The 24,988-nt window shown below is 44.4% G+C and overlaps 1 protein-coding gene across 2 annotated transcripts; it reads left to right on the top strand.

Moving 5' to 3' along the window:
* Positions 1-1,498: 1,498 nt before the first annotated feature.
* Positions 1,499-23,849, top strand: ap4e1 (adaptor related protein complex 4 subunit epsilon 1). Of its 2 annotated transcripts, none has more exons than XM_020492187.2 (22): positions 1,499-1,847; positions 5,687-5,758; positions 6,340-6,463; positions 9,593-9,666; positions 9,784-9,905; positions 10,268-10,427; positions 10,921-11,087; positions 11,316-11,389; positions 11,510-11,632; positions 11,837-11,946; positions 12,526-12,665; positions 13,290-13,402; positions 13,679-13,794; positions 13,972-14,156; positions 14,612-14,732; positions 14,905-15,016; positions 16,338-16,476; positions 18,438-18,675; positions 19,094-19,708; positions 19,917-20,107; positions 21,381-21,544; positions 21,737-23,849. In XM_020492187.2, exons 1-22 carry the CDS (start codon positions 1,707-1,709, stop codon positions 21,907-21,909), a joined length of 3,474 nt encoding a protein of 1,157 aa, XP_020347776.2. In that variant the 5' UTR covers positions 1,499-1,706; the 3' UTR covers positions 21,910-23,849. The 2 variants fall into 2 exon arrangements, with proteins under 2 accessions (XP_020347776.2, XP_031688835.1); XM_031832975.1 differs by having other exon boundaries at positions 1,522-1,847; positions 5,687-5,956.
* Positions 23,850-24,988: the final 1,139 nt, after the last annotated feature.

Raw genomic sequence — 24,988 nt, 5'->3', positions numbered from 1 at the left:
CATTTAACCACAGCCTGTGTCCAACGAGACACCAGAGATGACACATTTAACCACAGCCTGTGTCCAACGAGACACCAGAGATGACACATTTAACCACAGCCTATGTGTCCAACGAGACACCAGAGATGACACATTTAACCACAGCCTGTGACCAACAAGACACCAGAGATGACACATTTAACCGGTGCCCTACTCTGAAAATCATAGCTTTCCACATCATACGTCAACATTTTGTAGAGCCACAGAGCTTTCTCCTTTTGCGCTTTCGACACACAACATCATACCTCTCCTGGTCACTCTGACCAATTCCACTTTACCCAATTCGCCCTTCACCATCTTCGAGACTGCAAACGGGTCATCCAAAAAAACAAACATCCTTGCCTATGAATCGCACTCCAACCATAAACTGCTGTTCATTTCCAATCTTAGCCCTTTTTTTACTAAATTTTTCTTCACCATCGTCCACTCATTCTCACCAACGGTCCTCACACCGAGAGAATTGCACAAAACGCGTCCACCATTACTTCCAAGGCTCTTTTGTCTCTGACATGAACTGTCAACTGTGGGACCTTATATACACAGTTGGGTGCCTTTCCAAATCATGTCCAATCCATTGAATTTACCACAGGTGTTCTCCGATCAAGTTGTAGAAACATCTCAAGGATGATCAATGGAAACAGGATGCAACCTGAGCTCAATTTCGAGTCTCATAGCAAACGGTCTGAATATTTATGTAAATAAGGAATTTCCTGTTTATTTTATTTTTAAGAAATTTGCAAAAAAAAAAAAAAAAAATGTTTTTGCTTTGTCCTTATGGGGTGTTGTGTGTAGATTGATGAGGACACATGTTTTATTTAATCCATTTTTAGAGAAAAGCTAAATGTGAAAACAGTCAAGGGGTCTGAATACTTTCCCGAATGCACTGTATAAAGTGGGTGAAACAATGTGTAAAAGTTATTAAAGTGTCCAGTGTTCAATGACTCTATGTACATAGGGCAGCAGTGCAGGGTAGGGTACTAAGGTGCAGGGTAGGGTACTGGGCCGAGGCTGGCTAGTGGGGACTACTGTCAGTCTAATGGCCTGGATATAGAAGCTGTTTCTCAGTCGCTGTAATCGACATCCATGGCATCAACGCCCAGGGAACAATGTTTTACCTTGTCAGCTATGGGATTCAATCCAGCAACCTTTCAGTTACTGGCCCAATGCTCATACCCCGCCAGGCTACCTGCCACCCCTAAGAGCAACTGCAAATTTGCAGTGACTGCAGTAAAACCTTTTATGACCTTTGATTACATGATTTTTGTAAGTTCATGGAGTCGACATGCAAGTCGAAAAAAAATGTATCACCACAATTCAACACAATTTGAAAAGCAGTGAACAACTATGTTCACAAACTTGACCACACTGATGCACTCGAACTTGCCATTTACTGAAGGTAGGCGGTAATTGGCGTTTCGGTCGACTCCAATCAAATTTGGTAGAAAAGACCGGAAGTGACATCACCAAACGGAACTTGCTGAATCAAAACAATGGCCGACTGGAGCTAGCTAACGTTACGTAAAAAAAAAAAGAATGCTTGTTTCAACTGTAGATAAACAGGTGTGCATTATTTTTTAAATACGATATCAGTGTTATGAGCAAATGATTCACTAGGTGTACTTTACGAGCAAGAAGCTAGCTGTTTGCGGCCTACGTTGAGCGTTGCCATGAGTGATGTTGTCGAGAAGACTCTGTCTGCTCTCCCGAGCCTCCTTTCGCTAGACTCGCAGGCAGGAGCTGGGAAACTTTCTCCCTCCTCCAAATTAGGGAATCTGATCAAAGGAATCACCGAATTGACATCCAAACATGTGAGTACCTTAGCCAGCTCTCTGGCCAGTTGTCTTACACATTATGGTCAGCATCGATGCTGACAGCAGTAGCATAGCTCAAATTAGGTGGCTAGCTATCTGTACACTTTCGCTACAATTGGTGGTGTATTAACTAGTGCCCACAGCTACCTGTCTAGCCACAATTAACCACTCTGAAACAAAACTGTAATTATTTACTTGTGTCCACTGATCCCCCAAATTCTATTAAACGTCAAGCCTATGCCGTATGCTTGAGACTGCGAGACTAATTGATGTTGATTTATTAGGATCCCCACTTTAGCTGACGCTAATACTTGGCTCTGACACAACGAAAAAGACATTGCAGACAAAATACTTTACAATTTATATTAAACACGTTGTGTGTCAGTCAGTTACACAAACACGTCGTTGCAGCACTTGACCATATGACTGGACAATAATCAAGAGAAGATAAAACTAGAACCTGCAGGACTTGCTTTGTGGAGTGTGGTGTCAAAAAAGCAGAGAATTTATTTATTACAGACAAACCTCTCCACGTCTCTACAACCATTGACTCTATATGTTTTGATCATGACAGTTTACAATCTAAGGTCATTTAGTCTCCTCAACTTGTTAAACAGCCACACCGTTCATTACCAGATTCAGCTGAGGTCTAGTACTTAAGGAATGATTTGTACTAAATACAATGCTCTTAGTTTTAGAGATGTTCAGGACCAGTTTATTACTGGCCACCCATTCCAAAACAGAATGCAACTCTTTGTTAAGGGTTTCAGTGACTTCATTAGCTGTGGTTGCTGATGCGTATGTGGTTGAATCATCAGCATACATGGACACACATGCTTTGTTTAATGCCAATGGAAAAATAGAAAAGAGTAGAACGCCTAGAGAGCTGCCCTGCGGTACACCAGACTTTACATGTTTGACCTTAGAGAAGCTTCCATTAAAGAAAGCTCTGAATTCACAATATGGCAGAGGTTGAAAAGCCATAACGCATACATTTTCTCAACAACAGGTTATGGTCAGTAATATCAAAGGCTGCAATGAAATCGGTACAGCTCCCACAATCTTTTTATCAATTTCTTTCAACCAATCATCAGTAATTTGTTCCAGTGCAGTACATGTTGAGTGCCCTTCTCTGAAAATCTATTAATTTGTTTACAGAAATAGCATTGTATTTGGTCAACACACAATTTTTTCCAACAGTTTGCTAAGAGGGGAGGCAGGGTAGCCTAGTTGTTAGAGCATTGGACTAGTAACCGAAAGGTTTCATGTTCAAATCCCCGAGCTGACATGGTACAAATCTGTCGTTCTGCCCCTGAAAAGGCAGTTAACCCACTGTTCCTAGGCCGTCATTGAAAATAAGAATTTGTTCTTAACTGACTTGCCTGGTTAAATAAAGGTCAAATAAAAAATACAAATTTAAAAGAGCTGGCAGCAAGATGATAGGTCTGCAGCTTTACCACTCTTGGGTAAAGGAATGACTTTAGATTCCCTCCAGGCCTGAGGACAAAGACTTTCCTCTGGGCTCAGATTAAAAATATGACAGATAGGAGTGGCTATAGAGTCAGCTACCATCCTCAGTAGGAGTGGCTATAGAGTCAGCTACCATCCTCAGTAGGAGTGGCTATAGAGTCAGCTACCATCCTCAGTAGGAGTGGCTATAGAGTCAGCTACCATCCTCAGTAGGAGTGGCTATAGAGTCAGCTACCATCCTCAGTAGGAGTGGCTATAGAGTCAGCTACCATCCTCAGTAGGAGTGGCTATAGAGTCAGCTACCATCCTCAGTAGGAGTGGCTATAGAGTCAGCTACCATCCTCAGTAGGAATGGCTATAGAGTCAGCTACCATCCTCAGTAGGAGTGGCTATAGAGTCAGCTACCATCCTCAGTAGGAGTGGCTATAGAGTCAGCTACCATCCTCAGTAGGAGTGGCTATAGAGTCAGCTACCATCCTCAGTAGGAGTGGCTATAGAGTCAGCTACCATCCTCAGTAGGAGTGGCTATAGAGTCAGCTACCATCCTCAGTAGGAGTGGCTATAGAGTCAGCTACCATCCTCAGTAGGAGTGGCTATAGAGTCAGCTACCATCCTCAGTAGGAGTGGCTATAGAGTCAGCTACCATCCTCAGTAGGAGTGGCTATAGAGTCAGCTACCATCCTCAGTAGGAGTGGCTATAGAGTCAGCTACCATCCTCAGTAGGAGTGGCTATAGAGTCAGCTACCATCCTCAGTAGGAGTGGCTATAGAGTCAGCTACCATCCTCAGTAGGAGTGGCTATAGAGTCAGCTACCATCCTCAGTAGGAGTGGCTATAGAGTCAGCTACCATCCTCAGTAGGAGTGGCTATAGAGTCAGCTACCATCCTCAGTAGGAGTGGCTATAGAGTCAGCTACCATCCTCAGTAGGAGTGGCTATAGAGTCAGCTACCATCCTCAGTAGGAGTGGCTATAGAGTCAGCTACCATCCTCAGTAGGAGTGGCTATAGAGTCAGCTACCATCCTCAGTAGGAGTGGCAATAGAGTCAGCTACCATCCTCAGTAACTTTCCATCTGAATTGTCAATGCCAGGAGGTTTGTCATTATTGATTGATAACAATACATTTTCCACCTCCACTTCACACTAACTTGACTAAATTCTAACTTGCACTGCTTTTCTTTCATAATATTTTTTTATGTATGAATATAATGGCTCACTGTTCATTGTTGGCATTTCCTGCCTAAGTTTGCCCACTTTGCCAATGAAGTAATAATTAAAATAAATGTCAACATCAAATGGTTTTGTGATGAGTAAGCCATCTGATTTGACAAAAGATGGAGTTGAATTTGTCTTTCTGCCCATAATTTCATTTAAATTACTCAAGTCTTTTTCCATCAATCGTTTTATATCATTGATCGTGGCTTCATAATAAAGTTTATTTTTTTGTCACATCATTTCTGAATTTGCAGTAAGTCAGCCAGTCAAATGTGCAGCCAGACTTATTAGCCACTCCTTTTGCCACATCTCTTTCAACCATACAGTTTTTCAATTCCTCATCAATCCATGGAGCCTTAACAGTTCCAACAGTCAGTTTCTTAAATCAAATCAAATGTATTTATATAGCCCTTTGTACATCAGCTGATATCTCAAAGTGCTGTACAGAAACCCAGCCTAAAACCCCAAACTGCAAGCAATGCAGGTGTAGAAGCACGTAGTTCTTCCTAGGCCAAAACCTAGGAAGAAACCTAGAGAGGAACCAGGCTATGTGGGGTGGCCAGTCCTCTTCTGGCTGTGCCGGGTGGAGATTATAACAGAACATGGCCAAGATGTTCAAATGTTCATAAATGACCAGCATGGTCCAATAATAATAAGGCAGAACAGTTGAAACTGGAGCAGCAGCACGGCCAGGTGGACTGGGGACAGCAAGGAGTCATCATGTCAGGTAGTCCTGAGGCATGGTCCTAGGGCTCAGGTCCTCTGAGAGAAAGAGAGAATTAGAGAGAGCACACTTAAATTCACACAGGACACCGAATAGGACAGGAGAAGTACTCCAGATATAACAAACTGACCCTAGCCCCCCGACACATAAACTACTGCAGCATAAATACTGGAGGGTGAGACAGGAGGGGTCAGGAGACACTGTGGCCCCATCCGAGGACACCCCCGGACAGGGCCAAACAGGAAGGATATAACCCTTCAGGATATACACGGATGCATATATTAATATGGGCTATTTTTTTCAGCCCTGTTCCTGTGTAGCTTATCAGAGATAATATGGAAAAGAGCAAACAAAGACAAGAGCCTATGCAGGCCCCACTACACCTGACCCTCAACCCTATACAAACATTCCCCTTGTCTTTATTTCCAGGAGGAGGAAACACTTATTAAAAAGGAACTGGAGTCTATCAAGGAGCAGGTAGCGTCTCCCAACACCACCATGGTAAGTCTCACTTCGTCTCCCAACACCACCATGGTAAGTCTCACTTCGTCTCCCAACACCACCATGGTAAGTCTCACTTCGTCTCCCAACACCACCATGGTAAGTCTCACTTCGTCTCCCAACACCACCATGGTAAGTCTCACTTCGTCTCCCAACACCACCATGGTAAGTCTCACTTCGTCTCCCAACACCACCATGGTAAGTCTCACTTCGTCTCCCAACACCACCATGGTAAGTCTCACTTCGTCTCCCAACACCACCATGGTAAGTCTCACTTCGTCTTCCCTTCACACAGAGCAACACAAAGAGAGAGAGAGAGAGGCAATGCAATGTGTCCGTAAAAACGCTGACACTCACTTTGTTTTTAACGACATGAATCTGTCATCACTGAGGCAGATTTATAGATGTGTTTACTTGTATTATATGTGGAGTGTGTTACCTTGGCAACGGCTTTCTTAATAATTCTACCAGAGGGGAACCAAAACACGGTATTTTAACACCTGTGTTGAATATTTGGACATTCTTCTCAGTCGAATGGTTTCCACGGGAAGTGACGTTGACGTATAATAATGTAATTTCAGCGTCAGATGAAGGAAATAATGGTGAGAGCCATCTACTGTGAGATGCTGGGTTACCAGGCGTCCTTCAGTTACATTCACGCCATCAAGCTGGCCCAGCAGGGCAGTGTCCTGGAGAAGAGAGTGGGTACGTTCCATAGACACACACATTCATAGAGTGGGTACGTTCCATAGAGACACACATTCATAGGATGGGTATGTTCCATACACACACACATTCACAGGATGGGTACGTTCCATAGACATTCACAGGATGGGTACGTTCCATAGACATTCACAGGATGGGTACGTTCCACAGACATTCAGAGGATGGGTATGTTCCATACACACACACACATTCATAGGATGGGTACGTTCCATACACACACATTCATAGGATGGGTACGTTCCATACACACACACATTCACAGGATGGGTACGTTCCATACACACACACATTCACAGGATGGGTACATTCCATACACATTCATAGGATGGGTACGTTCCATAGACATTCATAGGATGGGTACGTTCCATACACATTCAGAGGATGGGTACGTTCCATACACATTCAGAGGATGGGTACGTTCCATACACATTCAGAGGATGGGTACATTCCATACACATTCAGAGGATGGGTACATTCCATACACATTCAGAGGATGGGTACATTCCATACACATTCAGAGGATGGGTACATTCCATACACATTCAGAGGATGGGTACATTCCATACACATTCAGAGGATGGGTACATTCCATACACATTCAGAGGATGGGTACATTCCATACACATTCAGAGGATGGGTACATTCCATACACATTCAGAGGATGGGTACATTCCATACACATTCAGAGGATGGGTACATTCCATACACATTCAGAGGATGGGTACATTCCATACACATTCAGAGGATGGGTACATTCCATACACATTCAGAGGATGGGTACATTCCATACACATTCAGAGGATGGGTACATTCCATACACATTCAGAGGATGGGTACATTCCATACACATTCAGAGGATGGGTACATTCCATACACATTCAGAGGATGGGTACATTCCATACACATTCAGAGGATGGGTACATTCCATACACATTCAGAGGATGGGTACATTCCATACACATTCAGAGGATGGGTACATTCCATACACATTCAGAGGATGGGTACATTCCATACACATTCAGAGGATGGGTACATTCCATACACATTCAGAGGATGGGTACATTCCATACACATTCAGAGGATGGGTACATTCCATACACATTCAGAGGATGGGTACATTCCATACACATTCAGAGGATGGGTACATTCCATACACATTCAGAGGATGGGTACATTCCATACACATTCAGAGGATGGGTACATTTCATACACATTCAGAGGATGGGTACATTCCATACACATTCAGAGGATGGGTACATTCCATACACATTCAGAGGATGGGTACATTCCATACACAATTCAGAGGATGGGTACATTCCATACACAATTCAGAGGATGGGTACATTCCATACACAATTCAGAGGATGGGTACATTCCATACACAATTCAGAGGATGGGTACATTCCATACACAATTCAGAGGATGGGTACATTCCATACACAATTCAGAGGATGGGTACATTCCATACACAATTCAGAGGATGGGTACATTCCATACACAATTCAGAGGATGGGTACATTCCATACACATTCAGAGGATGGGTACATTCCATACACACATTCAGAGGATGGGTACGTTCCATACACACACACACATTCAGAGGATGGGTACATTCCATACACATTCAGAGGATGGGTACGTTCCACAGACATTCAGAGGATGGGTACGTTCCACACACATTCAGAGGATGGGTACGTTCCACACACATTCAGAGGATGGGTACGTTCCATACACATTCAGAGGATGGGTACGTTCCATACACAATTCAGAGGATGGGTACATTCCATACACAATTCAGAGGATGGGTACATTCCATACACATTCAGAGGATGGGTACATTCCATACACACATTCAGAGGATGGGTACGTTCCATACACACACACACATTCAGAGGATGGGTACATTCCATACACATTCAGAGGATGGGTACGTTCCACAGACATTCAGAGGATGGGTACGTTCCACACACATTCAGAGGATGGGTACGTTCCACACACATTCAGAGGATGGGTACGTTCCACACACATTCAGAGGATGGGTACGTTCCATACACATTCAGAGGATGGGTACGTTCCATACACATTCAGAGGATGGGTACGTTCCATACACATTCAGAGGATGGGTACGTTCCATAGACATACAGTACCAGTCAAAGGTTTGGACACGCTGACTTATTCAAGGGTTTTTCTTTATTTTTACTATTTTCTACATTGTAGAATAATAGTGAAGATGTCATTACTATGAAATAACACATATGGAATCATGTAGTAACCAAAAAAATGTTAAACAAATCTAAATATATTTTATATTTAATATTCTTCAAAGTAGCCACCCTTTGCCTTGATGACTGCTTTGCACACTCTTGGCATTCTCTCAACCAGCTTCACCTTAAATGCTTTTCCAACAGTCTTGAAGGAGTTCCCACATATGCTGAGCACGTGTTGGCTGCTGTTGTTTCTCTTTGCTTATTTGAACTGTTCTTGTCATAATATGGACTTGGTTGTTTACCAAATAGGGCTATCTTCTGCATACCACCCCTACCTTGTCACCACACAACTGATTGGCTCAAACGCATTAAAAAGGAAAGAAATTTCACAAATTAACTTTGGAAATGGCACACGTGTTAATTGAAATGCATTCCAGGTGACTACCTCATGAAGCTGGTTGAGAGAATGCCAAGAGTGTGCAAATCTGTCGTTTAAGGCAAAGGGTGGCTACTTTGAAGAATCTCAAATATAAAATATATTTTGATTTGTTTAACACTTTTTTGGGTTACTACATGATTCCAAATGTGTTATTTCATAGTTTTAATGTCTTCACTATTATTCTACAATGTAGAAAATAGTAAAAAAATAAAGAAAAGCCCCTTGAATGAGTAGGTGTGTCCAAACCTTTTACTGGTACTGTATATATTCATAGGACGTTATGTGTTCATATGATATTTATATAAATAATCGGTATGATATATTCTCCTGGAATGATCATTTTGATTTGGTAACGATTCAGAAAGCCTAGCTTTACTGTAACACATTTGATTGAAATTCAAACAAAATTTTTTTTTTTCCTAATGTGTCCAATAGTTCTGTTGATTTAATCTGTTTCTCCAGGTTACCTCGCTGTATCCTTGTTCCTTAATGAAACCGATGAGTTTCTGCTACTCCTGGTGAACACAGTCCTAAAGGTGCATTTTCAACCCTGATTTTGTTGTCCTTGGGTTTCCACATACAGTAGTTGAATGAATATTGCAAGACGTTGTTGTTGTTGTTTTATAGACTTGGTGGTGTTGTTATTTTGAAAGGATCTGCAGAGTACCAACCTGATCGAGGTGTGCATGGCTCTAACTGTCGTCAGTCAGATGTTTCCCAAAGATATGATACCTGCCATTCTACCGGTGGTGGAGGAGAAACTCACACATCCAAAGTAAGGACTTGAATATTACATACAGATCCTTATACTTTGCTCAGTCTCACTTTATGGGCAAATGTGACTTAGTGCAGGTCATTCGTTTGGTGTGTAATCTCTGTAGGCATTGAACCCACAACATCGCTGTTGCTTGTGTTATGACAACGCTCCGACCCCTTTTCAGAACCCTTTTTTTTGGGGGGGGGGTTCTGAAACTTAATGTCCTCAGAGAGGCAATACATCTTCCAGTAGTCATAAAACATATCACATCTAAAAATGTTAAATAAATAGCAAAGGATATTTACAATCAAATAGGCGGTAGGTTAAGTGCTGTTTCACAGGGCTAAGAGCAATTAGGACCAACTTTTATCTGTTCACAGGGAGATCATCCGGAGGAAAGCAGTCCTGGCTCTGTACAAGTTCTATCTGATCGCACCTAACCAGGTGCAACACATCCACAGCAAGTTTAGGAAGGCCCTGTGTGACAAAGACCCCGGAGTCATGACAGCCTCTCTACACATCTACCTACAGCTCATCAAGGTACATCCTGTCATAATGGCATTATTTCTTCCATCCATATCACTGGGGAAAAAAACACTTGAGATAACTAGGCTCCCGAGTGGCGTAGCGGTCTAAGGCACTGCATCTCAGTGCAAGAGGTCATCACTACAGTCCCTGGTTTGAATCCAGGCTGTATCACATCTGGCTGTGATTGGGAGTCCCATAGGGCCGCGCACAATTGGCCCAGCGGGTTTGGCCGGGGTAGGCTGTCATTTGTAAATAAGAATGTGTTCTTACATGTTCTTATTAACTGACTTGCCTAGTTAAATTTAAAAACTAAAAACTTGGGTCATCAAATAGACTAACAGTAGCACCCAGCTACAGTGGAATTTTTCCACCAATTCATTTTCACATTGGTTACATAAATCACAAACATTTTGTTTTTAGTTGTGGCACGTAAGTACAGACTACACTAGCCAATGTGGTATCCTATAAGACTATATGCAACTTGCTGTTTCCCCAACGTCTCCAGGAGAACCCAGAGAGTTATAAGGATCTGACCGGGAGCATGGTGACCATCCTGAGGCAGGTGGTTGGAGGTAAACTCCCCCTGGACTTCAACTACCACAGTGTTCCTGCTCCCTGGCTTCAAATACAGCTGCTCAGGATACTGGCCTACCTGGGGAAGGAAGACCAGGGGTACAGTAATATATCATATCATTCTAGATATGTTTCTGTCCATCCCCCCCAGACCCCCTCACATTCTGGTGTCACCTGATTGAGTAGAACTCTCCATGAAGCTTTTTAGTTCAGCTGTTGTCTGGGAGACTGGCCCTATAATCCTTGTCTATTTAGGTGAGAGTTTGTTGTAGTCTCAGAAGGGAAACTCCGTTTTCTAACTTAAGATGTTCCTCTGGGTTTTTACAGCACTAGTGAGATGATGTATGATGTACTGGAGGAGTCATTAAGAAGAGCAGAGATGAATCACAACATTACTTACGGTACGGTATTACTTAAGGTGTCCTCTACGAGAGTTGTCAGAACACATCTGCACAGACATTGTTGCACCCCCCCCCACCACCCCTCCATTCTTTTGGTTTAACTTCCTTGTTATTTTTCAGCCATTTTATTTGAGTGTGTGAAGACCATCTATACAGTTCATCCAAAGTCACAACTGTTGGAGAAAGCAGCAGAATGTATCGGGAACTTTGTCCTATCGCCTAAGATCAACCTCAAATATCTGGGTAAGATCCCACCATGTTCAGTGTGGTCAGAAGTCGGGCCTAATCCTTTTTTTACATGCTGTTAATAGTGATCATAGGACATCCATTAAAACCAGTTTACAAACCACAACTGTTTTGTACTTCAGTTGTATTGACGTAATTGAAAGAACTTGCCTGCTGGACACTCCTATGGTGAGTAATGTGTGTCTGTGTTTGTGATCTCAGGTCTGAAGGCTCTGACGTACGTGGTGCAGCAGGATGCTAACCTGGCCCTGCCTCACCAGATGACCATCATAGAGTGTCTGGACCACTCTGACGTCATCATTAAGCGCGAGGTGAGTCATCATGGTTTCTGGACCACTCTGACGTCATCATTAAGCGCGAGGTGAGTCATCATGGTTTCTGGACCACTCTGACATCATCATTAAGCGCGAGGTGAGTCATCATGGTTTCTGGACCACTCTGACATAGTCATTAAGTGCAAGATCAGTCATCATAGTGTCTGGACCACTCTGACATCATTAAGCTCAAGGTGAGTCATCATATGTCTGGACCATTCTGACATCATCTTTAAACGCGAGGTCCGTCATCATAGTGTCTGGACCACTCTGACATCATCATTAAGCGTGAGGTGAGTGAGGCAGGAGATGCCATGGTGTGGCAGGGCTTTGGCATTTACTGTACTCATAGGTGGGGTTGCAAAATTCTAAACGTTATTGCCGAAGTTCCAAGGTTTTCAATAGATCTCAGTTGGAGGATTCCCGGAATAAGTAGTGAGTGAACTTGGAATCCTCCTACCGGAATTTATGGGGGAAAAAAACCTGGGAACTTTGGTAACGTTTCCAGAATTGAACAACCCTTCTTGACGTGTCAATCAATATGCCCCCGCTCCCTTCCCCTCCTCTCTCCAACAGACACTAGAGTTACTCTTCCGCATCACCAATGCCCAGAACGTTACAGTGATCGTCGAGAAGATGCTCGAGTTCCTCAGGCTGACCTGTGACGACTACAGCACTATAGACCTCGTAGGGAAAGTAGCAGAACTAGCTGAAAAATATCCTTTCATTATTGAGTCTTGACCATGGGAACTGACCGTGGAGACATCATGCTATGGAAATGGGTTTACTTAGAACTAGCTAGTAGCTACAATCAAAGGCGCTCATGATATTGCTGTTGGGTTTCTCTCTGTTGATTGCAAGCCTGGCTAACAAGTGTATCAGTGAGATCTGGAGAAACCCAGAACTGCTGGACCTGAGACTATGATGATGATGATAATGGGACAGACAGTTTTGTATCTGTTCTTTTTTTTGTGTAATTTTACCCCATTTTTCTCCCCGATTTCATGATATCCAATTGCGATCCAATTACGATCTTGTTTCATCTCCCGGGCACGGGAGAGGCGAAGGTCGAGTCATGCGTCATCCAAAAACATAACCCTCAAGCTGCGCTTCTTAACACCCTTTCACTTAACCCGGAAGCCAGCCTCCCCAATTTGTTAGAGGGAACACCGCCCCCCCCCCCCCCCCCCCCCCCCCCCTCCTCCTGGGATTGAACCGCAGGCTGTAGTGACGTCTCAAGCACTGCGCCACTCGGGAGGCCAGTTTGTATCTGTTCTGTTGTCTGCTCTTTTATTCATGGCCCCAATCCCAATGGTCTGTTGTTCCTATAAACACTCTACGTATTCCCCAGACAATGTCTGGTTCATCCAGACTATGAACTCTGTGTTCTCTCTGGGGGGAGACGTGATGCAGCCGGACATCCCTAACAACTTCCTGAGACTACTGGCTGAAGGTAAATCAACCAATGGACACGCTGAACCTGGTTCGTTGTGGTTTCAGGTGGTACTAGTGATTGACATTAATTCCATTTGTGTCAGGTTGAGGTCTTGTCCATTTCAATTCAGGAAGCAAACTGACATTTACGTTTTTCACATAAAAAATGTAGGAAAATTATAATTAAAATGTGAGTTTACTTCCCAAATGGCCTTAATTGAATGGAATTGACCCCATCCATGGTTTACATTCCGTAATTGATTCCATGTGTTAATGCCTGCCTCTGCTGCTCCAGGTGTTGATAATGTGGAGGACAGGCAGCTGAGGCTATTTGCTGTGGACTCCTACGTGTCCTTACTACAGGGGGAGACGGCCAAGCTGCCCCAACGCTTCCTACAGGTCATCAGCTGGGTCAGTTCACTGTCCTGTCCTGGATACTGCCAGTTTCAATGGATGACATTTAAAGAGACATTTTATTTACATTTTTTCTTGACGAATAATTAATTCCTACTTTCTGATATCAACATCCAAACCACAGAAATGTAACTTCCTGATCACCTCTGTGATTTTCCCTGGTCCCTACTGTAGGTGCTCGGTGAGTATTCCTACCTGAGAGAGGAGGAATCAGACCCAGGCAGCGTGATGAGACTGCTGGCCAGACTACTGGACCAGAGACACACCTCCACTGAGACCAGGAGCTGGGTACTGGGGGCCATGACCAAGCTGTGCTCCAGCCCAGTGTCTGTGGCCCTGGCCAGGGATGTATGTGAGAGGTACTTGTCTTCCTTATGTCCCACAGTCTGTTTGGGCTAACATTCCACTCTGTGTCACATTTTGAGATTTTAGTCATTTAAGCAGACGCTCTTATCCAGAGCGACTTACAGGTGCAATTAGGATCACGTGCCTTGCTCAAGGGCACATCGGCATGTTTTTTTTTTTACCTTGCCGTCTCCGGGATTCGAACCAGCAACCTTTTGGTTACTGGCCCAACGCTCTAATTTCTAGGCCACCTGCCACCTCTATATGACACAGAGTAGGAGTGGGATGTTAGCACAAAACCAGGTTGAATTTCAGGCTTATTTCCTACGCTCACACTTCTCTCTAGCTGGTTTTGCTAGTAGTGGATCTTCTGAAGATGTCAGAAGATTCTTGTAATGTGATATGTGTTTTTGACCTGCTTTAGATGAATGCACAGACTAAGTCACTCTGTAATTTGATGTAAATGCAGGTACTCTGGGTCTCTGAATACGGTGCTCCGGCAAAAGGCCCAGGAACTGATGATCCTTAGCCAGGATACAAAGCTCCGAGCCAGGGTACTGCCAGCCGAGGGCAGGCTAGAAAGCCCGGAGGTACACCGCCATCTATTGGCAAAACTTGCACTGCTATTCCACGGAACGTCATTGGCTCTATAAAACTAAATGTTTATCCTCTTTATTTAAACTTTATTTAACTACTTTAATATTTGAAGTTGATCTAATCATTTCCTGTCTGAGTTGGCTGTGGTGTTGTTTCATTCCTCAGGTAGACTCGTCCCTGTCCTTCCTGGATGGCTATGTGTCAGATGCGTTGGCTGCTGGGGCAGCTCCTTACAAATCTCCTCATCAGAGGCAGGAGGACCTGGTCCAGGAGAAAGGTAACAAGTTCACATCCTCCACTTTTGTTCTTTTACTATGACATTTTTGTAATTATTTATAATTTTTATAATTACTTCCTGTGATCACATGTTGGTAAAATGACTGGCTGGCTGCGACTGGCTGGCTGTGACTGGCTGGCTGTGACTGGCTGGCTGTGAATGGCTGACTGTGGCTGGCTGGCTGTGACTGACTGGCTGACTGTGGCTGGCTGGCTGGCTGACTGTGACTGGCTGACTGACTGTGACTGGCTGACTGTGACTGGCTGACTGTGACTGGCTGACTGTGACTGGCTGACTGTGACTGGCTGACTGTGACTGGCTGACTGTGACTGGCTGACTGACTGGCTGACTGTGACTGGCTGACTGTGACTGGCTGACTGTGACTGGCTGACTGTGACTGGCTGGCTGGCTGGCTGGCTGACTGTGGCTGGCTGGCTGGCTGGCTGACTGTGACTGACTGTGACTGGCTGACTGACTGTGACTGGCTGACTGTGACTGGCTGACTGTGACTGGCTGACTGTGACTGGCTGACTGTGACTGGCTGACTGTGACTGGCTGACTGTGACTGGCTGACTGTGACTGGCTGACTGTGACTGACTGGCTGGCTGGCTGACTCTGACTGGCTGGCTGACTGTGGCTGGCTGGCTGGCTGACTCTGACTGTGGCTGACTGTGACTGGCTGACTGTGACTGTGGCTGACTGTGACTGGCTGGCTGGCTGACTGTGACTGGCTGGCTGTGACTGGCTGGCTGGCTGTGACTGGCTGGCTGTGACTGACTGTGACTGGCTGACTGGCTGGCTGTGGCTGACTGTGACTGGCTGACTGGCTGGCTGTGGCTGGCTGACTGTGACTGTCTGGCTGTGGCTGGCTGGCTGACTGTGACTGGCTGGCTGACTGTGACTGGCTGTCTGGCTGACTGACTGACTAAGTCGCTTTGGAAAAAGTGTCTTCTAAATGGAGTGTGTGTGTGTATATCAATAGTTTCATGCTGTTTCGTTTTTTGACACAAAAGACATTTCACTACCCAGACACATCAAATCCAGTCCATTTAACCCTCTACATATTCATTGTTATTGTCTGTTGTTTTTTAACATTGGCTGCTGGTAACATTGGCTGCTGGTAACAATGGCTGCTGGTAACAATGGCTGCTGGTAAACAATGGCTGCTGGTACCAATGGCTGCTGGTACCAATGGCTGCTGGTGACATTGGCTGCTGGTAACAATGGCTGCTGGTAACAATGGCTGCTGGTAACAATGGCTGCTGTATGACAAATGACTTCTCTTGAGGATACATAAAGTGTCTTCCCATCTCTTTCTCAGCTCTGAGCCTGGAGCCCTATGGTCTGTCCCTGCCGGTCAGTCTGTCGTCCTGCAGCATCACAGACAGACGGTCTCCTACTCTGCTCTCCATGAGCTCCGGCCTGTCTGGAAACAGCACTGAGCTATCTCACCAAGAAGGGTATGTTCTCATCCCTCTCACAGTGTCCACTAATGATGATGAAATAAGACAACTGAATTTGGCTTCAACAAAAACAAAAAACACAAGTCTCTCTGGTTGTCAGTGTGTAGCTCAGACGGAGTAACTCACCTTCGGGGCTTTGGGTTATATTAGTACCCCATGTTATTTTAACCAATAAGTAGCATATACACTGAGTCTACAAAATATTAGGAACACCACCTTCCTAATATAGTGTTGCACCACCTTTTGCTCTCTGAACAGCCTCGATTTGTCGGGGTCATTAATTCTACAAGATGTCGAAAGCCACTGGGATAGTGGCCCATGTTGACTCCAGTGCTTCCCACAGTTGTGTTAAGTTGGATGTCCTCTGGTTGGTGACCCATTCTTGATACACACGGAAAACTGTTGAGCGTGTAAAAACCCCAGCAGCGTTGCAGTTCTTGACTATAGAATATTGATGATTTGTTAAAGTAGTAAAAAAAAAAAGCTTCCTTACCTCAGGCTGCACACCCTCTTCTCTCATCAAGTGGTCATATTTACCCCCGTCAGACTATTCTCAATTTAATCTTGTATGTAAAATTAGTTCCGATTTTTAGAATGGCCCATTTGATGAAATTTACAGGAACAGGAACAGGGGGAAAAAGCAATGTCGTCTTTATGAACATGAATAGTCGAATGGAGGCCTCGCTCTTTCCCACCAGTCCGTTTTGTAGGCTACTTTGGTTTTATAGTGGAGCATGTGCTTAATATGAACAGCCTGAGAAATAAATACAATAAAACCCTTATTTCACTCCACGACCCAACCCCTTTTTATGAAGAGGATGCTCTCGCTGGCGCGACAGGTGATATTTCGCCCCAAACTCTGTATGCCATGGGCTCTCAAACCTTATTCCTGCAGCTACCCCGTGCTTAACTTGAGAAACCCAAGTGAAATCTGTTCGAGAACATGTTTTCACAAAACAAAACACATTTCACTAAAATAAAACTGAGGAGCTTGTGCTTAATATGAACAGCCTGAGAAATAAATAGAATAAAACCCTTATTTCACTCAACGACCCAACCCCCTTTTTATGAAGAGGATGCTCTCGCCGGCGCAACAAGCTCAACCGTTTTATCTCACTAAACTGTTGACAAGACCGTCTGCGCGCTCTAGAAAGGAATGGAGGGGAGAGAGGAGGAAATGGAAAAGCATGGAGGTGAGGTATTCTGGAGCTAAAGGTAACGTGTCACCCAAATGAATTATTAAAAACAATTCATTTTACCCGGCTATTCAACATCAAGTACAGAAATTCACTTTATTTGTAGGCTAACTCTGTAAACCGCCCTGCACAATCAAAGAACCAACTGCATCGCTTTGGCCTGAGTACCAGGCCATTAGGACCTGATGGAGGGACAGTAGAGCCCTGAGTACCAGGCCATTAGGACCTGATGGAGGGACAGTAGAGCCCTGAGTACCAGGCCATTAAGACCTGATGGAGGGACAGTAGAGCCCTGAGTACCAGGCCATTAGGACCTGATGGAGGGACAGTAGAGCCCTGAGTACCAGGCCATTAAGACCTGATGGAGGGACAGTAGAGCCCTGAGTACCAGGCCATTAGGACCTGATGGAGGGACAGTAGAGCCCTGAGTACCAGGCCATTATGATCTGATGGAGGGACAGTAGAGCCCTGAGTACCAGGCCATTATGATCTGATGAAGGGACAGTAGAGCCCTGAGTACCAGACCATTATGACCTGATGGAGGGACAGTAGAGCCCTGAGTACCATGACCTGATTGTCATAATGGTCACCGCAACAGCCCTAGACTCAGTGTATAATGAGAACAGTATTGGTCCAAGAACAGAGCCTTGAGGAATGTCGACATTTACCGTAGGTTGTCAGAGGAATTTAAACCATGCTGATGACATGTTCTTTGATATAATCTTGTAGAAGACCCAGGTTAGTATCCCAATGTTATTTCAGCTCTACCACTCTGAAGTTGGAGGGGGTGAAGAGGGTGTGGGGGAAGGACGGGTACCTGGCCCAGCAGCAGAGTGCAGGTGAGACCCCAACCCCCCTAGTGGAGCTGCCCAGTCCCCTGCTGTCCCCTCAGAGCCCACCCTCCCAGAAACCCTCCTCTGGACTTGAGCCTGACCAGGAGAAACGGCAGCTGGCCTCGTCGCTCTTTGTTGGCCTGGGGTCCCACAACTCTGTGTGTCTGGTGAGATTACCTTCTACTGTTTGGTTGTTCATTAAGAATTGCCAATCAGCCAATCAATCAAATGTAGTTAAGTCTTTATTTAAACCCTTTTACATCAATAGTTGTCAAAGTGCTTTACAGTAACCTGGCCTAGACTTCAAAGCAGAAACATACAGGTGCTTTAGCTATCAGCTCACGCCGGAGTAATGTTTTATTGAACCTTTATTTAACTAGGTAAGTCAGTTAAGAACAAATTCTTATTTGTTGCCTGAGTGCTGTCGGATGGTTGCCTGAGTGCTGTCGGATGGTTGCCTGAGTGCTGTCGGATGTTTGCCTGAGTGCTGTCGGATGTTTGCCTGAGTGCTGTCGGATGTTTGCCTGAGTGCTGTCGGATGTTTGCCGAGTGCTGTTAAATATCGGCTGGTACTCTCCCCAACAGATGGGCCGAGCCGAGACTGCGCCCCGACACTTCAGAAGGAAACCAAGAGGGGAGTCATCATCAGGCGCCAGCGAAGGCTCCTCTGACTCCTCCCACTCGTCTCGCAGTGCTGCCGTTGACAACCTTCTGCATAGCAACCTACTGGACTCGACCACTGTGGCCTCAGAGGGGGGTGCTGCTACCACCACCACACCTCAACAGACCTCCCAGAGAACACTGGACCATACCACTAGCAATGGTAACCCCCATGTAGAGGGGACGGAGCAGAGAGTAGAGGCAGGAGGACCTCTCTCTCTGATCAGGGGAAATGGCATGGTGGCTGTTGTACCGCCCACACACACACAGACAGACCCACAAACACAACAAGATCTACACCCAGCTCCAGCCCTAGAGAGACCCAGGGACCTCCCTCTCACCTCCCACCTGCCAGCAGAGCTCTCTGGGCTGGCCCGCTCTGAGTTCACCCCCCTCTGCTCGGACCAGGACTCCAGCCTGGCTCTGTCAGCCTGTAGAGTGTATAAAGAGGATGCCTTAGTGTTGCTGGTCTTCATTTCCAACAACAATGACTCAGCGCTCCACCAGATGGTGCTGCAACTCACCTGCAAAGAACTGGAGGTATATATTTTTCAGACTGGCCTTAACAACAAAGTTCCCTTGTTTTTTTCAGAAATCCCGGTTGGAAGATCCCGGAATCAAGACAGAAATACCAGGGTATCCTCTAACCGGGATTTAGAAAAACCACGGATCTTTTGTGAAAGTTTCAGGAATTTTTGCAGCCCGTAAATCATGTCAAACTGATGACTCATGTTGTTTTCCCCCTCAGATCTCCTGTATCTCAGGTAGTCCGTTAAAGGAGGTTAAGGGTCACAGTGTGTCGGTTTGTCTGCACACTGTTGTCATGAAGAGAGCCTCAGTCCAGGTGGAGCTGGCTGGGTTACTGTCCTACCAGAGACCCCTGGGCCAGCCCCAGGCAGCACAGTTCTCACTGAGCCTCTCTCTGAAACACTTCCTCAGGTAAAACTACTGCTATCTGTAACTATCAGCACTGTTTTACAGGTTACCCTGGATCCTAACCTGGTACTGTAGAGCTGTCATAATGCAACAACAAAGGGTTTTACAGGTTACCCTGGATCCTAACCTGGTACTGTAGAGCTGTCATAATGCAACAAAAATGGTTTTACAGGTTACCCTGGATCCTAACCTCTCACGGGCAGACTATGTGCACAGGAATGCTACTGTAGAGCTGTCATAATGCAACAACAAAGGGTTTTACAGGTTACCCTGGATCCTGCCCTCTCATGGGCAGACTATGTGCACAGGAATGCTACTGTAGAGCTCTCATAATGCAACAACAAAGGGTTTTACAGGTTACCCTGGATCCTGCCCTCTCATGGGCAGACTATGTGCACAGGAATGCTACTGTAGAGCTGTCATAATGCAACAGCGAAGTGGGAAACCATTTTAGCGCTCAGTCACTACTCTTAGTCCTTCTGGATAAGAGCATCTGCTAAATGACTCGAATATAACGACAGGGATACGTGAGAACTAGCAGCATTAGTTCCGGTGCTTTGGACAAATCACGATTTCTCGGGTGTTGGCATCTTTTGAATTTCTGAAGCGGAGGGGACAGTTGGGCCCATAGACTTGTCCGTAACTTGTAAAGAGAGAGAGGTCGGAGCACTTTGTTCTGGTTCCGATCCTAGTTCTATCTCTCCTCTTAACACGTATGGACCCAGAACTTAATGGAGCATCTGACCAATAACATGAGACTTTTTAGTCCTGGGTTAACTGGTCAACTCCTACTTCACAGGTCAACTTCTACTTCACAGGTCCACTCCTACTCCTACTTCACAGGTCAACTCGTTCCCCTGCTTCACAGGTCAACTCGTCCCCTACTTCACAGGTCAACTCTCGCTTCACAGGTCAACTCCTCCCCCTACTTCACAGGTCAACTCCTCCCCCTACTTCACAGGTCAACTCGTTCCCCTGCTTCACAGGTCAACTCCTCCCCCTACTTCACAGGTCAACTCTTGCTTCACAGGTCAACTCCTCCCCCTACTTCACAGGTCAACTCTTGCTTCACAGGTCAACTCCTTCCCCTACTTCACAGGGCAACTCCCGCTCCTACTTCATAGGCACTATGGCAACAATTCCATCTGGCCTATCATAGGGCAAGATTGCTTACATCTCAGATCTACCCCTAGTGCCTAGGGGGCCTCTGTTAGCCACTACTACTTCCTGTGTGTGCACACTGTTGACATTCTACTTCCTGTTTGTGTTTATGCAGGCCGTTGACTGTGTCCACAGGGGATTATGGGAAAATGTGGTTGTCTTTCTCTCATGACTTGAAGCAGAACCTTCGACTGGTAACAACAGAACACCAAGAACCTCTGACGGCCACACTGGACGCGCTGAAGGGCAAACTACACCTCCACGTTGTCGACATCATAGGTCAGCAGGTGGCACGCTCTCATCTTAATGTTTTAACCCAGCCCTGACCATTTTAGAAAATCTCATGCCTATCATAATACTGTTATTGTACATCTTACTGTCATACACTGTTGTTAATGTCTCTTCATCATGAAGTAATGAGTAATGGAAGTTTATGACTTTTTACCTTCTTTTTTTTCCTTTTTCCTTTAGGGTCGGAGGGCATCGTGGCGTGCCGGCTGCTTCAGGGTCCAGGTCAGGGTCAGCCATGTCTGCTTCACTGTCGTGTCCACGCTGACTCTTTGGCCGTGTGGCTGCGCTCCCCTGTCCCTGAGCTGCCTGACTCCCTCCTCTACCACTGTCAGAAAGCCCTGACGGAGACCTGAGCCGGGCCGTGTCTCATTCCAGGAAGTTGTTCCCTTCCTTCTGCCATCGTTCACCTCACTGATCATAAAAAATAAAAAAAAGTTATATGGCAGCGACTAAGGATGCGCTTAGACAGGCAGCCCAATTCTGATTTAAAAAAAATCACTAATTGGTCTAATCCAATCAGCACTGAAGATCTGATGTGATTGGTCAAAAGACCAATTAGTGGAGAAAAAAAAAAAGAGAATTGGGCTGCCTGTCTTTTTGGTTTATACCTGACCAGTTGTTTGTCTCATCGGTAAAGGAGAGTCGACAAGGACGAAGGGGAGGAAACCACTTTATGGAATGAAGTGCAGCCCTGCTCTCACAGGCCCCAAGCACCACCACTGAGGAGCCAACGGAAGTACATAGAATCTCCTCATTGAAGCAATCCCACAGAGACATACAGTGGAAAGCAGCTGATGTTATGTGTCCTTGTCTTTGCAGTACAGTGTTTGCTATATATTTTTCTCAACAGTGATTTCACGTGGTTTTATTTTTATGCTCATGTATTTAATGCGTTTTTAACGGGAACATCTAATCGTTCGTATCGCTTCACATAGCTCTTTGTGAAAACGTGAGCTGTGAACCTCAGAAGGAACTAGAAGGAAAGCGTGCTCTGTATTAGACACCCTCTAGAAATAAACACTTATTAAATGAGGAGTTCAGTGGTCTCTCAGTTCTACCAGCTTTGACTTGACTTAATAAGCTTCACCATCTGTGTGAGAAGGAAGCCCAGGAAGTCATTGGATTCTTGGCCATGTTTCCCATTTGATCTTTTACCTGATCATTGGTCTTATTGGTCTCCTTGACTGTTTCCCTCTCTCCCTCCTTTCTCCTCTCGCTCTCTTCCTCCTTTCTCTCTCCTCTCGCTCTCTTCCTCCTTTCTCCCTCCTCTCCCTCTCTCCTCTCGCTCTCTCCCTCATTTCTTCCTCCTCTCTTTCTCCTCTTGCTCTCTTCCTCCTCTCTTGTAGCATTGACACTAGTTGAGCTGCTGTCGAATGGCTCACAAAAGCTTCAGTAGTTAATTAACATGATCAATATTCAGAAAGGTATTATCAAGGCAGAAATGTTTCAGTTTAACATGTTACACTGAACTGTCATTGTCCTGCATGTTACGTTCTCCAGACGCTGCATCTAATCATTCATGATCTACTAACGGTATGCATTTGATTGATTTCCAATACACAGGCAAGAGCTGAAACCCAGGAGTCATCGATGATTATATTTTTATATCAATGCAGCATGTCAAACGTATTTATTAGATATTCTTATAGAATATATTTGGTTATCTTGTAAAATACAAGATAAAAGAGCTTTAAGTCAAAACAGTTTTTTCTTCATGTGTTCCCCTCAGATATCAGTTAGTTAGTTAGTCTAACGTTAATCTATTCCACGACACACGTCCTCCTCATGCTTGCTGTGGGCCATAGCCAGGGGACGAAGGTTCATCTGTTAGTTTTCAATGATATTCAATGTGTGTTCAGATGCAAATTATTTTTTGCCTTTTCGTTTTGTAAAAGCTTGAGTGCTAAAAGTGGATACAATTTTTCTGTATGTAACTTGAATGCTAACACAAAGATAACCAACCAAAAACACCTTATGTTCTGATGCCAAGGAGACATGTTCATTTTGTGCCTGTAGTACAAAAGAGACCAGTGTACTTCAGTGCCTGTCTGCAATTCTGCTTTACTTTTAGTTAATAAACCTGACATTTAACCTTTTACTCGTCTATTTAGGTAATCATTCATTACTTTGAACATGCAACACCAATAACCATGTGAAGACTTGTATAAAGAATTGTTTGTATCGTGTGCATAACTACTGTAATCATTTACTCAGTAAAATAAGAATTGTGTATAAATATCTTTGTAAAAACTAGAAATTGTAAGTGTACAATAAAACGAGTGTGTATGCTTCAGCTAGGCACGTATTTTTATTGTAGTGGAAGGACTTTAAAAGAGAAAAAAACACAGGCTAGTGTTAAAATGTAGTCTAGTGTAGCAGTAATGTATTACAGTTGTAGGATAATATCAAATCAAATTTTATTGGTCACATACACATGGTTAGCATATGTTAATGCGAGTGTAGCGAAATGCTTGTGCTTCTAGTTCCGACAATGCAGTAATAACCAACAAGTAATCTAACTAACAATTTCAAAACTACTGTCTTATACACAGTGTAAGGGGATAAAGAATATGTACATAAGGATATATGAATGAGTGATGGTACAGAGCAGCATAGGCAAGATACAGTAGATGATATCGAGTACAGTATATACATATGAGATGAGTATGTAAACCAAGTGGCATAGTTAAAGTGGCTAGTGATACATGTATTACATAAGGATGCAGTAGATGATAGAGAGTACAGTATATACGTATGCATATGAGATGAATAATGTAGGGTATGTAACATTATATTAGGTAGCATTAATAGCCTTTAAACAGGAGAAGTAGTGACTATTCATAGTTGTGGGATAGTAGCCGTTAAACAGTAAAGTAGTGACTGTATCTCTGCATTACCTGGTTCCATGTTTTCGTTTGTGTAAAATACTACATCTAGGCCTAATTTAATCAACCAACGACCTTGTTAAGAAAGTGAGAAGCAATCACTTCATTTCACTCGTACTATCATTGCAACAGGTTGGTGATTGCTGTCATATGCTAAAAATCACACTTCCTGTTTCCCTCAAATTGGCGGGTAAAATTACACTTGCTGTTTCCCTCAAATTGGCGGGTAAAATCACACTTCCTGATTCCCTCAAAATGTTGGCTGGTAAATCGCTTTTAGGAGTTCTGTATGGATAGCATAGAAGTGTCTCATCAACAATATTTCCATGATTTGTTCAACTCGGATTTCTCAACTTCTGGATTTAGACTGACCTCCTGTGGCTATTCTAAAACTGCAGAGTTGCATGTAAGTTTCACGAGAAAGAGCACTAAATACACAAGCCCTCCCTTTACTGTGCTTTGTCATCTTTACTTTCGTAATGGTTCATACCAGTAAATGTATTTAACCTAGAAATAAACGATACAAGCCCAGGTGTTCTGACCACGT

Source organism: Oncorhynchus kisutch, linkage group LG10 (genome assembly GCF_002021735.2).
Source record: "Oncorhynchus kisutch isolate 150728-3 linkage group LG10, Okis_V2, whole genome shotgun sequence".
Taxonomy (NCBI): domain Eukaryota; kingdom Metazoa; phylum Chordata; class Actinopteri; order Salmoniformes; family Salmonidae; genus Oncorhynchus; species Oncorhynchus kisutch.
Note: the sequence above shows the minus strand (reverse complement) of the source record. Positions and strands in the feature narration are given on the sequence as shown.

Coding starts and splice junctions, on each gene's coding strand:
- ap4e1 (XM_031832975.1), top strand. CDS start 1,707: ATGAGTGATGTTGTCGAGAAGACTCTGTCTGCTCTCCCGAGCCTCCTT. Junction 11,947..12,525: donor ACGTCATCATTAAGCGCGAG/GTGAGTCATCAT, acceptor TCTCTCCAACAG/ACACTAGAGTTACTCTTCCG. Junction 15,017..16,337: donor GGACCTGGTCCAGGAGAAAG/GTAACAAGTTCA, acceptor TCTCTTTCTCAG/CTCTGAGCCTGGAGCCCTAT.